The 18,590-nt window shown below is 33.4% G+C and overlaps 1 protein-coding gene and 1 non-coding gene across 3 annotated transcripts; both read right to left on the minus strand.

Annotated features, from left to right (window-relative positions):
* Window positions 1-7,255: 7,255 nt before the first annotated feature.
* LOC145640904 (uncharacterized) lies at window positions 7,256-13,757 on the minus strand. Of its 2 annotated transcripts, XM_081692135.1 has the most exons (6): window positions 13,443-13,757; window positions 12,599-12,715; window positions 11,837-12,327; window positions 11,285-11,338; window positions 10,456-11,156; window positions 7,256-8,078 (listed from the first exon to the last, which is right to left on the minus strand). In XM_081692135.1, exons 1-5 carry the CDS (start codon window positions 13,538-13,540, stop codon window positions 10,951-10,953), a joined length of 966 nt encoding a protein of 321 aa, XP_081548261.1. In that variant the 5' UTR covers window positions 13,541-13,757; the 3' UTR covers window positions 7,256-8,078; window positions 10,456-10,950. The 2 variants fall into 2 exon arrangements, with proteins under 2 accessions (XP_081548261.1, XP_081548262.1); XM_081692136.1 differs by lacking the exon at window positions 12,599-12,715 and having other exon boundaries at window positions 13,443-13,747.
* Window positions 13,758-17,435: 3,678 nt separating this feature from the next.
* LOC145641353 (small nucleolar RNA R71) lies at window positions 17,436-17,542 on the minus strand. The gene has a single exon (XR_014115389.1). It is a non-coding gene; the product is annotated as a small nucleolar RNA R71 (small nucleolar RNA).
* Between the last annotated feature and the right edge of the window lie 1,048 nt (window positions 17,543-18,590).

An 18,590-nucleotide genomic window follows, 5' to 3' on the forward strand; every position in this document is an offset into this window, starting at 1 on the left:
GGTTTGCCTTGAAGAACAAGTTGGGTGAAAGTCATGTGTTAATGACTCTTCATCTGTTAGGTTTGCGAGTGTTCGTTTAGAAGGTTTTGTGTTTTGTTTCGTTGTCAATTGGCTCTTATTTTAATAATTGGAGTTCTTTTAGTGTTTTCAGGTCTATAGTGGGTTTTGAACTCATTACATTCAAAATTTTAAATCTGTGCGCTGGTCCCATATTACTTGGGGTTCATAGTAGCTACCAATCATGAATTTCTTTCTCGTAAAAGGAAAAAAAATCAAGTTTCTTGTTACTGTGATATTACCTTCCTTTCGTTTCTGGCTTTGGTTTTGTTTTTCAAGCTCCACGGTTATGAAGAGTTTCTACGGTGGTCAATTACTCAAGCTTCCCCCTTGGTGGAAAAAGGACACTGGGAATAACATGTAATGTAGGCTTCGACTCGCTAGAATCGCGACGGTGCTACCTATAAAGTGGTTCCAATACTCATTGGATGACAAAGAAAGCTGTTTCTTTTAAGTTATTTTGTTTTCTTTAGTTCATAAGAGCAAGTGTTGCTCATAGCTTTGTTATTGTAAGGTCTTAATAGGCCTAATTTTTGTTGTTGTTGCTTAAACTCTTTCAATATATGCAACTTAATCTTTTGTCAAATAAATAAATAATAAATAAATAAATAATTTATACTAGGGGGGGATGATGTGTAATATTACTGTCATTATGAGGCATATGATTCATGCATGTCTCCATTTTCCTTAAGTTTGTCTCATCAATAACTATATATTAAAAGACACACCAGTAATAATACGTGTCATCTTTTGGTGCATCCTTATTATTATTTTTTTGAATTTTTTTTAACTATAGTTATACAAAAATAATTTCTTATATAAGTTAAAAATGATAATTACTTTAAATAAAAAAAAATATTTGATATATCTTTCCACACAAACATTTATGACTATAGTAGAAAATATTAACATAATTGCGTAATATTTTAATCTATTTCAACGAAGTATTCATATTTTTTCCCTAATAAAAATAGTTGTTCATTTATTGATTAAAATTCACATCAAAATAGTGTGTATATTTATTAATTTTTTTAAATTTTTTTTGTAAAATAACCAATTATATTTAAAAGTTAATACGATGTATTATTTTTTTAAAATTATCGTGCGTGGCACGGGACCTAAACTAGTATAACACTATCTCTAATCACTTACTTCGTACATCCACTAGTAGAAAAATACAAAAAGGCAACCCCCAAATGGCACCGGTTCAGACCAAACCGGTGCCAAAAACCGCCCTAAAAATGGGCGGGATTTTAGACCCAGAGTAATGGCACCGGTTCAGATCAAACCGGTGCCAAAAATACAAAGGGCACCGGTTTGAACCGGTGCCACTGAACCGGTCCACGGTTTTTAGGAAAAATGGGAAATTAAAACCCTAAACGATCTCCTTATCTCTCCTCCTCACCGCCTCCATTCCCCCATTTCATCTCCTTTCCTTCTCTCTCCTCCTCCTTCTCTCTCCTCTCTCTCTCTTCGTTCTTCTTTCGTCTTTAATTTCATCTCCTTCGATCTCCTCTCTCTCTCTATTCAGTCTTCTTTAATCTTTCAACTCCCTTCGATCTCCTCTCATATGCAACAACCTAAACTCGAGCACCACCACAAAGCAACAACAGCCGCCGCCATCACCACAAAGTTCGAGCACCACCACGGCATCAACATCAACAACAATTTCTGGGATTTTTTTTCAAGTTCTAGCTTTTTTTTTTCGATTTTAATTGTTTTTGTTTTCGATTCACCAATTTTGGTTTTTGATTTTGATTTTGGTTTTTGATTTTGGTTTTTATTTTGGATTTCGTTTTTAGGGTTTCGATTTTAATTTGCCTTTTATTTTGGATTTTGGTTTTTTTTCCTATTTGTTTTTTTTTTTTTTCCGATTTTGATTTTGTTTTTTTCGAATTTTTGGTTTCTTTTTTACAATTTCAATTTTGGTTTTTTTTTGGTTTTTGATTTTGATTTTGATTTTTGTTTTTGATTTTGGTTTTTATTTTGGATTTCGTTTTTAGGGTTTCGATTTTAATTTGCCTTTTACTTTGGATTTTGGTTTTTTTTTTCGTATTTGTTTTTTTTTTCCTGATTTTGATTTTGTTTTTTTCGAATTTTTGGTTTCTTTTTTTCGATTTCAATTTTGTTTTTTTTTTTATATTTCGATTTCAATTTTGGTTTTTTTTTTATATTTCGATTTCAATTTTTTATATTTCGATTTCAATTTCTGTTTTATATTTTTATAATTTTGGTTTCTTTTTTTTTCGTTTTTGATAATTTTTTATATTTTGATTTCAATTTCTATTTTGTATTTTATATTTTGATAATTTTGGTTTTTTTTTTCGTTTTTGACAATTTTTCTATTTTTTTTTTTTTTTTTGAAACGAAATTTTTGATAATTTTTATATAATCTTAAGCTTATTTTTACCAATTTTTTTTTTCTATTTTAATTAGTGTGTACAGATTATGCAAGAATATTGATATGTTCATGTTGTAATTTTTTTTATGATTTATAATGTAATTTTTTTTTTTTTTTTTTATAATGTTAGTTGTAATTGATCTATATTGTAATTTTGGATATTGTAAATTTTGGATTTTATTATGTATTGTAAATTTTGGATTATATATATTGAAACCAATTCGATTTTTGTTGTGAATTGTTATTTTTTTTTTTCAGTTGATTTTATTGGTAAGTGAAAAAAAACCAAAAAAAAAAAAAAAAAAAAAAAAAAAAAAAAAAATTAATTAAAATTTTGGACATTTTTGGCACCGGTTAACCGGTGCCAAAAGGAGGATAAATATTTTTTTTTTTAGTATTTTTGGCACCGGTTAACCGGTGCCAAAACCTGTTTATGGCACCGGTTTTGAACCGGTGCCAAATAGGGGGTATTTGGCACCCCCCACATAGGCACGGGTTCAAACCGGTGCCTTAGGCCGGGTTTGAACCGGTGCCAAATGTGTTTTTTCACGTAGTGATCTTTAATAGTTTGATTTTTATTACTCCTTAATTCATTTAAGATGGCTTTGTGAGACAAGCCCAAAATAAAGAAAGTCCAGCCTTTAAGAAAATGCACGGGTTTGTGGCCCGAAGAAAACGGGCTTTGCGGGCTTCAGATATCTGTATTTATGAGCTTCTTCTAGCCTAGATTCAATGTCCATCATTTTTTGACGAAAAGGGATAACGGCCATATCAATTCTCTCTATATTCTGGCAAAATCGGAAGCTAATATGAAAGTAGTTATTGAATTGAGGATATCAGATGATCGACAAAATAAATCAATTTCTCCCAATTCATCTACAATAACTACAACATCCCCGTCAAAAAAAATAAAAAATAAAAAATAAACCTACAACATCAGAAAATCTAGGTATTTCATATTCCTATATTTTCCTCTATTTTCACAAAAAAATTGGATGATGTTCTTTTATTTTTTCTAATATAGAAAAAAATAGTTCAAGTACAGAGAAAGAAAAGGTTGATAAACAAGCAGTTGCAAATGATGTTGGTAAGTTTTTTTTTTTTTTTTTTTTTTTTTTTTTTTTTTTTTTTTTTGAAACCTGGTAAGTTCAAATTTATATTGACTGTTTAGGGAATCGTTAATTGAGGATATGAGAAGTTGTATAATATCCCATAAATGCAAAAATGCTACACGACATCTATAATAGTAGGTTTTTTTTTTTTCAGCTGGGAAACAAAATAATTGTGTGTTACCTCTACCTCCATTTCCTAGCCTTTACTGCCAGATCATGAGCTCTAGAGGTAACACTCTTGGGAACATAACAACAACAAAAATAAAAGAGTCTAGAGCTTAGGTGAAGGATATCCTAGACCAAATTCCTGAGGTCCTTTGGTGCCTGGCGCGGGTTCTGATAGCTTCATACTAACCTTGCTATCCATTCTGATTTCCACTTGGTCGAATAATTGGTATGCATTAATGATGCCTTCCCTTATAGCCAGCAACTCACATTGAAGAGTCGAGTTTCCTACCACACGTTTACCTCCCTCATGTACTAAGCATTCCTCCTTCGAGATGACCCATCCTATTGCCGGTGAGTTTAAACTCCTACGTGCCTTTTCCATGTCCCGTCCACTGTTTACAACTACTACTTCCTGTGGATCATGCGTTCCCCCTTTTGCCAATAATTTAACTCCTCTCTCCCCTGCGCTTGCCCTCTCATAACTGCACTCCCCTTATTTAGTCCCCCCCTATCACTGTAGTCATTGCTTCATTAATCATATGCAAGATTCGGATAGGCAAAACACTAGCGCTTCTAAATATTATATGATGTCATTTCTATGCTTCCAAATTAAACACACCACAGTATTGCCAAAATACTTCCAGCGAGTGCGGGATACTCCTTCTTCATTTTGATTGAGTATGCTATCATATTTCTTATCCATACCTCGATGGGCAACATCTCATCCTGCACCTTGATCCCTATATGACTATAGAGCCATACCCTCTTAACAATTTCACAATCTCTGAATAGATGGGAAGGCGTTTCTCTCCCTTTTCTACAAAGAACACATGTGGGGCTGACATTCAGCCCCCTCCTAGCAAGTCCTGCACTACAACTGCTTGCATTTTGTATAATTTTCCATCCAAGTAAGATCTAGTTAGGCGGTAGTCTCAACTTCCAATACTCCTTCTAGAATCGAGGCCCTTTCTCTCCATCCCGATACCCCTCCAACCATCTGTATCTCGATTTCACAGTGTACTCACCATTCTTTATCTCTCCCCAAAGGATCTCATCATCCAACTCATGCCTTGGGTAAGTGGAAAGGATGTGTTTCACATCTTCTGTGCCAAAGAGTCTTCAAATTACCCCTGTTTTCCATTCTCCTCTATCATCAATCAGATCAGACACTCTTTCATAATTCCCCTATCCTCCTCGCTAACTCCATCCTTCATGCTCACCCTCCCTGCTACAGTCCACCTATCCCCCTCAACTCTCACATCTCGACCTCTTCCTATCTTATACCAGAAGCCCTCCTTCATGTGGATGGTTGTTTTCGTCATCCCTCTAAATGCTCACGAGCATTTTCCAGGTATTTTCTCCTTAATTCCCCGCTTTATTGGTGAACCTGCATACTTTCCTCTATTTTATGATACATAATTACATATCATCATATATAATAAAAGATATCATCATTTCATAAGATACAAAATTAAATATATATAATAATACAACTCCTAACAACTAAAATTAAATTTATTTTAAATGATATCATCCATCGTAATTAAAAATACACAAAGTTTCATATGTGCCTGGCCGCACCGTAGGACCAACCACAATATAATTTTTTTTTTTTTTAATTCTTCTTCTCTATCTCCTCATTCTCTCTCCTCTTTTAATTTCTTCTTCTTCTCTAGTTAGCCACCCATATCACCCCCTTCACCAAGCTATCTCTTCTTTCTCTCTCCTCATTTCTCCAAAAAAGGGCAGTATATTTGCAAAACAAACCACTTGCAATTACAAAGGAAGAACGCATGTCCTCCCCCAACTCGTCGTCGTACTCCGTGAGCTACTCGTACTCCGGGTCAGAAAAAACTTAAAGGTCTTTTAGGCCAAATTCGGCCATAAACTCTAGATCTAGAGTTTTCATGGTCGAATTTGGCCTTTTTAGCCATATTTGAAGTGAAATTCAAAGCCATTGTTAATTTTAAAGGTATTTCGATTTAATTTTTTTTTAACGATTTGGTATGGGTTCGGTTGGATCTATGTTTGTTTGTGGGTTTGGTGTATGGTGGTCGCGGTTGCATGGCATATTGGGGTGGGGCTAGTGGCGTTTTAGGGGTGGTGGTGGGTCAAGGGTTACTAGGTTGGGGGTTACTTAAGGGGTTACTAGATGGGTAGGTCGGGGGTTACTTAAGGGGTTACTAGATAGGTTACTTAAGTGGGGTTACTTGAAGGGGTTACTTGGGGGGTTGTTTGGGAGGTTATTTAAGTGAGGTTACTTGAGGGGCTATTGGAGGGGTTATTTGTGAGGGGTTACTAAGTTGGAGGGGTTACTTAATTGGTCCGGTCAGGGGTTACTAAGTCAGAGGAGTTACTTAAGGGGTTACTTGAGAGGTTACTTAGTCCGGTCAAGGGTTACTTGGTCCGGTCAGGGGTTACTAGGTCCAGTAAGGGGTTACTTGGTTCGGTCAAGGATTACTAGGTCCGGTCAGGGGTTACTTTGGTTGGAGGGGTTACTAGGTTGGTAGGGTTATTTTGTCATTTGCTGATTTGGCACCCAGCCGCATGGCAGCACCAGAAACACACTGTTAAAAATAACGGCAGAGATATATATGATATCTTCTTGTATAACTTCTAAATAAAAAATGCCATTGAATAGTCTAAGTAAATGACATAAATAGTTTATTTGAGGATATGATTTATATCTACAACCGATGATATAATTACTATAATTAATGATATAATATTCTACTTCCGTTTTATATTATTTGCAACAAAATTTTATTTTTATATCTTACAAATAATATCTATTTGTTGCAAAAAATATGAAATGGAGGTAGTATAATTCTCTACAACCAACGATATTATTACTTTAACTAGGGATATTAGATCATTTAATATTAATACAATGTTAATATCCTCTTTCCTATAGTACATATATCATACATTATAAAGAAGATATCATCATTTCATTATATATCATAATTGTATATATTATTACAGAGTCAATCAACTAAATATTTATATAAAACGGTAGAGTTTGATTAATTTAAATATGATACTTACGAAAAAATAAGTTATCATTGATGGGATGAGATGATGATCATGAAGATGCATTGCATATGTACAAAGCTCCTTTAGAGCTATAGTGCTAAAAAAAAAACTACTATTAGAAGAAGTAAGAGTGATGAAAAATTAACGAATTTTACTTTGTTGTTCAAATGAGGGATTCATGGATATAGAGAGACAGAATAAGAAGAGAAAATAATAATATTCCTTTTAGTGAATCCTTCCGCGCGTAAGATATCCTTATTTAAAATCTGAAAGAAATATAAAGGAAGAAATGGGAAAGGTCATTAAAAAGATGATTGAGAATGTGGTCAAACTAATAGATTGTTACACTTTTCTTACAAATGAAGTAGGATAAGAGGAAGTTATGAGGGAAACCATGATAGGCTTCCTAAATTATGTCACTGTATATAAAACACAAAGAGTTGAAGGATGATGCTACCCATTTAAAAAAAAAAAAAAAAAATTTACATATTGAAGTTTGGTGAAGTTGATCAAATTGTGAGTTACTTTTGGTGTGATTCGTTGATGTAAGAGGATATCAAAGCAATTGGAGATATCAATATTTTTGACACCACATAAGATAAGTAATTGTGGATTAGACAATTATTGGAGAACAAAAATGTTCGGTAGTGCTTTCATAACCAATGAAACAACAAAATCACTTCAATGGATTCTTGAAATTTTTAAAAAGTCTATGAAGAGATTAGAATCAAAGCAAGACAATTTTCACAAATCAAGATTAAGCAATAAGTAATGCAATTGCAAGAGTATTCTACATAACTTTTACTTTTAACTCTACAAGAAAAAGGTATATTTCTAATGGATAGCTTTTGATGGCTAGGTCTTAGCTAGGTTGGGTACCAATATCTCATTCTCTGTTTTTTAATCATTAGAAAATACTTGTGAACCACCCTACAAAATAAAGAACAAGTAATAAAAGTAATGATTAATTAAATTATAAAAAATTCATTAAAAAATAATTAAAAAAATGTATATATTATAAATTTATATTACAAAAAAAAAAAAAATTAAATTTGTATAACTTTGTCAATCATCACAGGAAATCCTTTCTTCTTATCAACCAATTTTTTCACTTGAATCAAATTTTCTGTGATAGAATCCAACATCTCAAGAAATTCATCATTCATTTCAAAATTTGATTCTGGCTGAGAAGCTTCTTGTGATAATATTTCAGCATCTTTCTTAAGTTCCTTAATCAAACTTAGATTAACAGATGAAGAAATCTTCATATTACGATGAAGAACCATCAACTTCTTTTCAACATCCTGCAAATGATATTAATAAGTCACATAGAAGAAATTAAAAATGTTTTTTTTTTTAAAAAAAAAGGTATTATATTAAAAACACAAAAAAAAAAAAAAAAAAAAACATTTATTAGATCCCATCTCATATGATGGAATGAGAATATCATTTAAAATTTATAATCAATAACAAGAAGGGCACAATTTTATTAAAATTATAACCTATTTATAATCAATAACAAGCAATTCCAACCTATATGATGAGCATTTTTCGAATTCCAGATTGTCTCATTGATGAAATTCATTCTACTTTAGCTCGATTTTGGTGGGGCTCGGATATCTTAAATAGGAGAATTCATTGGCATCGGTGGGAGGATCTTTGCCTTCCCAAATCAATGGGTGGATTGGGCTTTAGGGACCTTAAATGCTTCAAACTCTCACTCCTAGCTAAGCAGGGTTGGCGGTTATGTGAGAATAATAACACAATGTTGCATCAAATTCTCAAAGCAAAGTATTTTAAATACTCTGACTTTTGTGGTGCTTCAAGGGGGTTTGATCCAAGTTATTCTTGGAGGAGTATTTGGGGGGCAAAATCTCTGCTTCTTGAAGGCTTGCGGTGGAGAGTTGGTAACGGCTCTTCGATTAAGGTATGGGAGGATGCTTGGCTATGTAGGAATGGCTCTAATTCATCTCCGACCCCCCAACTGCATTGCGATATTGATTTGAGAGTGAACGAGCTAATTGATTTTGAAAATATGTGCTGGAATTCAGAGATGGTGACTGAGGTGTTTAATGAAGAGGATGGGCGTGCTGTCCTTGATATCCCTTTGACGAGTATGGGGGTGGAAGATAGGAGATTTTGGTGGCCTACGAAATCTGGTTTGTTCTCTGTCAAGTCTGCCTATTGGCTTGGCAGATTAGGCAATACTCGCTCTTGGGAATTGCTTTATGGTGATGAGGAGCATCAGCTTTATGGTGATGAGGTGTGGGACTTGAAGGGGCCCCCAAAACTGTCTCACTTTGTGTGGAGAGCCTGTAAAGGGTCTCTTGGGGTGATGAGTATGTTGCATTTTAGACATATTCAACCAACAAGCAGGTGTTCGATATGTAGTGCTAATTGTGAGACTATAGTTCATACTCTATTCTTCTGTAAACATGCTCTTAAGATATGGCAACACAACAATTTTCGTGAGCTATTAAATGATGCGTCAATGTCTTCCTTTCAAGAGTGCTTTTGCTGGATTTCGAGCAGGTTGGATAAGGCTCAGTTGCGTACCTTTTTATGCCTTGCGTGGGCAGCATGGTGCTGTAGAAATAAAGAAATTTTTGGCGACGGGCATGGCATTGATGGGGTGATAATTGCAGCAAGTTTTGTCAGATTATGTGAAGACTATTGCTCATACAATGCCAAGGTGGGTGGGTGTGTGGCTGCACCAATTTCTTTTTCGAGAGCAAGCTGGAAGCCGCCTCAAAGCACCTATGTTAAGGTAAACGTGGATGCATATGTACCTAGCAGTGGTGGTGTTGGCTTGGGGGTGGTCTTCAGAGATGAATGGGGTAAAGTGCTGCTTGCTGTGACAAGGAAGATTCCTTGTAGATGGAGTGCTGAAACTGTAGAAGCAGCGGCTGCTTGCTTTGGGGTCCAATTAGCGTGCAGATATGGATATGCAAATGTCACCCTTGAGTGTGATTCCTTGAATGTTGTTCGAGCTGTTCGAGACAAGCGAGAAGGTGCGGCTCCAATCTACCACTTCTTTGAGGAGATAAGTAGACGGAGTAATGAGTTTGTTAATTTTAATTGTGTTCATGTTAGACAGGCGGGGAATACTGTAGCTCACTTTGTGGCTAGAGGGGATACGGGAGATAGTTATGAACGTTTTTGTATGGACTCTATTCCCCAAAGTATTATAACTTTGGCGGAGCTTGATTTATAAATTAATTCCCCGCGGTTGTCAAAAAAAAAAAAAAAAATTTGAGGATATCATTATCATAATAGAGAGCGGTACGAGGGTATCATTATTTTATTAGAGTATGTGATTAAAATGCATAAGAACATCATAATTAAAACATAGGATAAGATTAACTAGGTGTTTAGGTTGCATGACATCATAAGTAAAATGAGGACATCATTTTAAAAAAAAAAAAACTATCAAACAAAAAGATTTATAAAAAATCAGGATATCATTATTAGAACAAAGGACATGAATAACAAGAGTGAGGATATCATTATCAGAACAAAGGACATGATGAACATGGATAAGGATATCATAATTAGAACGGAGGATAGTAAGATTTTATTAATGCCATGATAATATAAAACGAGGATATAATTTGAACACACATTAACATACATTATACAAATGATATAATAAGTACAGTAAAACAACACAGAAAAACTTACTGGAACATCCATAGACTTGATTTCTCTATATGTGGGAAGATCATTAGGGATCTTGTATTGCACATACAATGTTGACTCATCTTCACTTGAAATTCGCAATTTATTTTTATATTCCAAAGCTAAAGGCACAACATGTTCAATTGCTTCAAGTGCCTTTGAATTTTCATATAATACATCAGAAGAAAGAACAATATCTTGCTTAACAATACCAAAACCAAACTGAGAACGGTCTTTAGTTTGAGCCTTGATTCGAGCATTTAAAGTATCAGAATTCCAGTTGCTGATAAATGGTAACTTAACACCTGCATACTCTCCATAGTGGACTTTTTGAACAAAAGTCACTAACATAGCTGGCAAACAACCGCCAATTTTTCTAACAAATTTGGTGGGATTTTGGCCCTTAGATACAGTAGTAGTAGGCCTCTTCTTCTTATCAAGCAAATACTTATGTAATTCCTTAATTGAATTACACATATTCTTTATAATAAATCCACATCAATCAAAATCCTTAATCTTCTTAACATCAGATATTGACTTAACCGCACTAAGGTTGAGAGACTTATCACCATAAGGTGATAAAAAATTAGAAATCGCAAATAACACAAAAATCTTTTTGAATTCATCTCCACCATCCCTTAATTCCATAAACTTTTCTTTCCAAACATCCAAAGTCACATATTTCTTTTTAGTCACAGTCTTATCTGTTAAATAATATTGAGAAGAAAAAAAAATTAGAATGCAAGATATATAAATAAAAAAAACCATAATTAGATAGATGATATTATTTTTTCAAAGAAAAATTAAAATATATCAAGACATAAATAATTACCCTTTTTTTCAACATCAGACATATTCTTCTTTGATGTACAAGATTTTGTAGGAACTATAAAATAAAAAAAAATAAAAAAAATAAATAAATTAGAGTTATACACAATGATAAATAAAATAAGAGGATAGATTAATCTAAGATATCATTTATGTATAAGAGTATATCATGTGCATTAATTAGAGATATTATTATTTAAATAGAAACCATGATTACAACAATTAAGGATATCATAATCAAAATAAAGGATTCGATTTACTAGACTGGCTCATACTTCAGAAGATTGAGGATATCATTGAAAGAAAAAATTAATATTGAACTATATATCCATGAATAGAATACATAACTTGTTAAATAGCTGATACCATTTACATAAATAAGGACATGTTCAACAAAATGAACGAAATCATCGAATGAAATTTCAATTGTAGAAAATAAGATTTTTAAATAACAATTAATGCATGAATGATATGAAATACATATAATAGATTAAATAAGTCATGGAGGATAAATAAGTAGAAAGAGGATGTGTGATGTCGATAAAAAGATAATTACCTTTTTCAACAATTTCTTCAGTCTTCAAAGCAGCTGTTTCAGATGCAAAATTGAACTTCTTTTTAACTTGCTTAATATTTTTAGTTTCATGATTAGTTTCATCCTCAACATTATCTAAGCCAAAATAATCCCTCCATTCCTGAATTATATACTTATCTGGGTTAGAATCAGACTTCAATCTAGACAACTCAATCACTAGAGTAGAAGTGTGAGGAATCCCAAGCACATTATGCAAATCAGCGCTGTTGAATGATATCTTATTATCTCCGACTATCAAAATCTTTGCAGTAGGATTGTAATTAAGAACAAGATACTCATACATTGATCTATTGAGATCTTTCGCCAAATTCATCTTCAATAATCCCCCAAATCCAATTTCTTCAACATTGGTCCTTTGTTGTGGACTTAAAAGATTAATAAAGTATGTCATTGAAGGAGCACTAGACTGACTACCTATTATAACATCTGACATATCTTCTGGAATAATATCACTGCAAACAAAAATATAAAATAAAAAAATAGTATAGAAACAAAACACTATAAGATATCAGTCCCATTTTAATAAGATATAGAATATTCATTGATATAAACTCGATAGCTGAGGATATGACTGCTAAAAACGCTGATACCATCTACATAATTGATGATATCAAATTTTTATTTCAGAATAAGTTTTAATAAATAGTTTATGCATGTCAAATTAGAATAATTACTAAAAAAAATGCATTTAATACATAACATATAGAAATTAAAATCTAATACCTCAAATCAAAATGTTCTTTCTCCAAATTTCTTCTTTTTATAGGAACTTTTGATTCTTCATCAACCTTTGCAGCATGAACATTAGTTTTCTTACTAGGAGAATTCTTTCCAAATTTACTGAAACAATATGTAGATATACAATAAACATCATAAATACATAAATTTAATGTAAATCAAAAGATGGTTAATTGAAGGCACTAGACTAAGGACATCCCTAAAAAAACAAAGGATATCATTTAAACATTAAGTTTCATAAAAAGCCTAAAACATAGGATCTAATGGATTAAACATACCTATATTTTAAATCTAATTTTTATTTTAGAGGAACTAATTTACCGGAAAAACCTTTAGAACATGTAGCCTCTAGTTGTTTCGAAAAGAAACAATAGATATTCTGCAAATTATAAGAAAAGATCAAATGCAATAGTTCGTCTTCTACCTCCTAAGTATATCCTCTATTACAGAACACATATTGTTGCATAAAAAACAAATATTAAACCAAAAGTATAAAATAATTGATAATTAAAATTTTAAAACCCTAGTTGAAAAAAAAAATCATCAAACACCTACAAAATATCCTTGATTGCAGTGAAGATATCTTCAAAACCATGTGAAGAAAAAAAATATTCAAAAATATAAAACATTCAAAAATCAAAATTTCATGACCTTAAGTTGGAAAAAATTTCATTAGACACAAAAAATATATCATCTATTACAATAAAGATATACTCAAAACCCTTAAATGGAAGAAAAAAATTCAAAATTAATATGATCGATTTCATCCAAAAATCGTGGCATATCTTCCATTGTAAAGTAAGATTAAAAAAATTATTCAAATGTATACCTTGATTCTGAATCGAATTTTCGTTTTGAACTTCCGTCTTCACTACCGAAAGTTTTAAGATTCCTAGGCGGCGATTGATCAGCATTCTTCGTCCTCATTTTTTTGTTTTTACAATGATAATGCAAAAAAAAAATTAAAAAAATCTTTCATAAAAGTAATTAGCAGAACCAAAGAAGAAAATGAAGTTGAAAATGGAAAAGAATGAAGGTGATAACTCAATGAGAGAGGAAAATTAGTTTTAATGTGAGAGAGTTTGAGAATAAAGTGGAAGAAATTTGGCGGTTTTTTAATGTAATAAGAAGGCCAGTTAAGTGGGCTCAACCGCTACGGGCTAAGCTCAAAAAATGCATGTCTTACCAATGGTTGGGTGAGACAAACTTTGTGAATTCATTGTTCTTTATCCAAGCATGGCCTTATACAAAATTACAAAGAGGATAAAATTATACATGATAAAGAAAGGGAGAATGTATAATATCCAAAAAAAAACTAGGGATATTATATACATAATTAGATGATATGATTTACACAATTAAATGATGATATTTTCCTAATAAAACCAATGGTATGATCTTAATAGAGAATATATTGTCATGATAATATCATGATATATACTTGATATTATATTTCATCTAAAAACAATGTTGACCCACCATCCATACCCTACCTAAACTAATTAATGGTTAAAGTTATGCATTGGCGAAAATGGTAATTTAAATGATACACTTATTCTAATGTAAATGACATACTTTACCCAAAAAAAAAAAAAAAAAACCTCGATAACTGTAGACACCTGATTGTATCTCCCCAAAAACCAAACCTAATGGGGAGTACGTGTCACGATTTGATTAATGAGATTGGTAAAGGGTTGAAGAGTCTCACAAAGTGTGTTAAGCCTTGACCATATTTCTTACCTTACCTAAAATGTTTTGGACCAAAATCATTCATTTCGTGCCTTTAAACCCAAAATCATTCATTTCACGTCATCAAAATCATTCATTTTGTGTCCAATCCATAAAAATGTACAAACAAGATTATTATGGTCCATAATCTCAGTCCAATTATTGGTTAGTTTGATAGGGCTTGAAAAGATCTTTCCAACGATATATTATAAGTCTAAATCTGACTTAAAACGAATAAGTTATGGCCAGAATACTAAACCAGGCCATTCTAATTTTGTACCTCATAAATTTTATCCAAATATTATATGATTGGATATCCCTTGAAATAAGATTTCCAATGATATATCATGATCCCAATTCCGAGCTATAACGAAAATGATATGAACGAAATACCAAACTCTATCCAAAGCTGACACCATTCCACTATTTCGGCCATATCTTTTATTCTACAAAAGATATCATTTTTATTCTATTTGGCTTGAAAAGTAGAATTCCAAAGTTTTCCAACTATATACTATTTATATTATTATGATTTCTGGATCAAAAGTTATGATAAAAACAAAAATCGCAAAACTGCAGGACCATCTCACATCGACAAACCTGACGCGGCGCGTCAGCTCCCAACGCGGCTCGAAAACATTGTTGCATCGTGTCAAAATTTTTCTATTTTATTTAGAACTTATGGTATTTTATGATCGTCCAGACTCTCTTTTTCCCTATAAATAGAGGTCGTTTTCCCCATATCCAAATCATGGACAATTCCCATCAACAATCCTTATGGACAATAACCATCAACAATTCCTATCAACAATTATCATATTCTCATAAAAATACCCAGAATTCCTTAATTCTAATGTTCTCAGCCTTAGCATAAACACATCCTTGATACACCCCTAAATCAGTCACAATACCTCCTTCGCGAGATTTGAATACTCCAAACCACACTACTCAGCGTTGTTTTTGACTTCGACGTGAGATATGTCTATTTTATATAGTGATTTACCCTCATCCCTTGGTCATAATTAGGAGTATTTATGGCTCTTTAGAGCCACTTTTATTACTAATATGTATTTTCTAGTGTCTTGGTAGTTTTGGTAGTGTTTTGTAGGAAATTGCATATTTGGAGCTTTTTCCCGGAAATACTGGAGCCACTACGAGCACTTGAAGATATTGACCATATTTCATAGCCCAAGTCCAGTTAGAGTCATCAAACCATTGATTAAGGGCTCGACCAACGAGAACCCGAAGCATTGGACCGAGTTATCAAGCCCTAAAGAGGAAATCCGGATTGGGCTAAGAATTGAAGTCCAAACGAGAGTCCTAAGCAATGCCCAAGTAGTCCGCCCAACGGGAAACCCTCGCCTAGAGGTGCGCCTGACCCGACATGGCGGAAAATCAAGAAAATGCTCCCGTGCCCGAGGTCGCGCCCAACCGGGCGCGAGAGATGTCCCTTGAAGAAAAAGGTGTGCCCGACCGGGCGAGATGGCGCCCGGCCAGGCGCGTGTTTTGGGAGACAATTTTCGATAATTTTTACTTAGTTTCTAATTAGGATTTTAAAGCTTTGTATAAATACGCTTTGTTTAGTTTTGATACAATTACCTCTCTTTCGTTAGCTAAATTCTCTCTTAAGCTTAGGCTTCTCTCTATATTTCTCTCTCTACAACTCTTGGCTTTTATACAATTCATTATTTTCGTTAATTTTGATAACGATTTCTTCCCTTTTAATTTCAATAACTTATATGCTTTTGTTCACCATGTTTCAATTTAATTGCTTTGATTAGTTTAGATTTTATTATGTTTGAGTAGATTATTTTCTAGGGTTGTGGGGATCCATATATAATATGAAGGGGTAATTTATTTTTGTTAACTGTCAATGGTTGATAATTTCCTATTGATTGATTTAATGTTATGCAATTAGATCATTCATGGTTTAATTATATGAGTTATGCAATATTGATTCTAGATTCAAAAATGAAAATTGATATTTAGGCTTAGTTTCAATAAGCAGGTTAATTTATAAATGGTTAAGTCAAGATTCGAGAGATGCGATTTAATACCGGTAGATTAATTTTGTGATTGTAATACGTAGCAAAAGCCCTTTATGATCTGATTAATTATTGCATTGATGATTGATTATTATGTTTAACCTTATTTATTGGAGAACCTATACCCTAGGCTTTTATTAATTGATTTCTTCCTATACTTAATCTCCGTAGTTTAATTCCTTTTACAACATTAAATTGGTTACTTAGTAATTTATATTATATTATTTAATTAGGAATAGAAAGACTTGTTTCCCTGTGGTTCAACCCAACTTCCCTATCTACTTTAGTTAGAGGACTTAGGTAATTCTTTTGATTAGGATATACGACTTTATCCTGTTAAAATCTGGCGTCGTTGTCGGGGAAACGTTTTTATTTTTATTTCTAATCGTTTTTGTAGTCTAAATTATTTTCTCCCGTCTCAGAGAACGCGAGTTCTTTGAGACAATTTTCTCATATTTGTTTTTTTTAGTTATGTGTTTATGCCCGGGGGTTCTAGATCAGGTTACATTCCATTTGATCTTGAAATTGAACAATCTTTTCATAGACAGAAGAATCTTTTCAGACAGGTACAAGCTACTCCCGAGGGTAATACACCTTTGGAACCCCCATCTGGTTCTAGCGATTAAGAAGTTTCTTTAGAATCAGAATCAGAGATGGCATATCCACCACCTCCTCCACCTCACAAGCTTAGCGATCATTCGCAGCCATCCCTGACGGATTTTCCACATCTTACTCCTAATCCATATCTCGAGGGAGTGCAATTCGAGATCCAGCCCTAGTTTATTACAATGATTGAAAGAAAGTTATTCAGTGGAGCTAAGGATGAAGACCCTAATCTTCATATTGTAGATTTATATTAGTATTGCAATACCATTAAGCAAGCTAGGGTCACGCAAGACTAAATCAAGAAGATTCTTTTTCCCCTTTCTTTATGTGGTAAAGCTAAATTGTGGTATAATGGATTGAATAGAACTGCACTTGGTATTACTGACTGGAAAGCTCTTGCTTTGAATTTTTTTAATAAATATTACCCTGCAGAAAGGACAGTTTTATTGAGGAGTCCAATTCAAACCTTTTCTCAAGAGCCGGACAAAACTCTATATGAGGCTTGGGAAAGATTCAAGGATTTGCAGAGTGAGTGCCCCCATCATAATTTAGCACAGTGGCAGTTAATGCAAGCCTTTTATATTGGGATTGGAAATTTATCCAGAACAATTTTAGATTATGCAGCTAATAATGGTAGATTTATGAATCTATATGTAGAAAATGTGGGTGAGGTTATCGAAGAGATGACAATTCATAATTCCCAATACGCCGGGAATCCTAAAGGCTTTGCAAACAAAGACAAACATAATGTCGATTCAGTATCCTTTTTGCATGCTCAATTAACTTCAATTAGCCAGAAATTAGATAATTTTAGTACTGCTATTCCTACTTCTATAGCTAATATTTCTGCTGTTAATAATTCTAATGAAGCTTTTTGTGAAAATTGTGGAATTGTAGGACATTAGGAGCAAGATTGTAGGAGTTCCATGGAGCAAATTAATGCTTTCCAAACCTATAGGCAAAATAACCCATACTCCAACACTTATAATCCTGGCTTCCGAAACCATCCATATCTTTCCTATCGAGTTTCCGGGGTTACTTGAGTTTCTCGGTCAGGGATTACTCGAGTTTTTAGGTCAAGGGTTACTCTAGTTGCCGAGATTACTCGAGTTTTTCGTTCAGGGGTTACTCGAGTTGTCGGGACCGGGGGATACTTACTTATGTTTCTCGGTCAGAGATTAGTCGATTTTTTCGGTAAGGGGTTACTCAAGCTGTCGGGGTTACTCGAGTTTTTCGGTCAGGGGTTACTCGAGTTGCCGGGGTTACTCGAGTTTCTCGGTCAGGGGTTACTTGAGTCACAAACTCGAGTAACCCCAGATTGAAAAACTCGACTAACCCCTGGCTGAGTAACCCTTAACTGAGTGAACCCCTCGAGTAACCCCTATCCGAACCCCTCAAGTAACCCCTAACCGAGTAACTCAAGTAACCCCCTAACCGAGTAACTCAAGTAACCCCCTAACTGAAAAACTCAAGTAACCTCTGACTAAAAAACTCGGGTTACCCCTATTGCATGGTGTGACCTGCTGCACCAAAAAGTTGCTGCTAAAATATATAATTTTAAAAAAGTTGATTACAGAATACTAATTATCCTAAAATAA

The sequence above is a fragment of the Chenopodium album genome, chromosome 7 (assembly GCF_948465745.1).
Source record: "Chenopodium album chromosome 7, dcCheAlbu1.1, whole genome shotgun sequence".
Lineage (NCBI taxonomy): Eukaryota > Viridiplantae > Streptophyta > Magnoliopsida > Caryophyllales > Amaranthaceae > Chenopodium > Chenopodium album.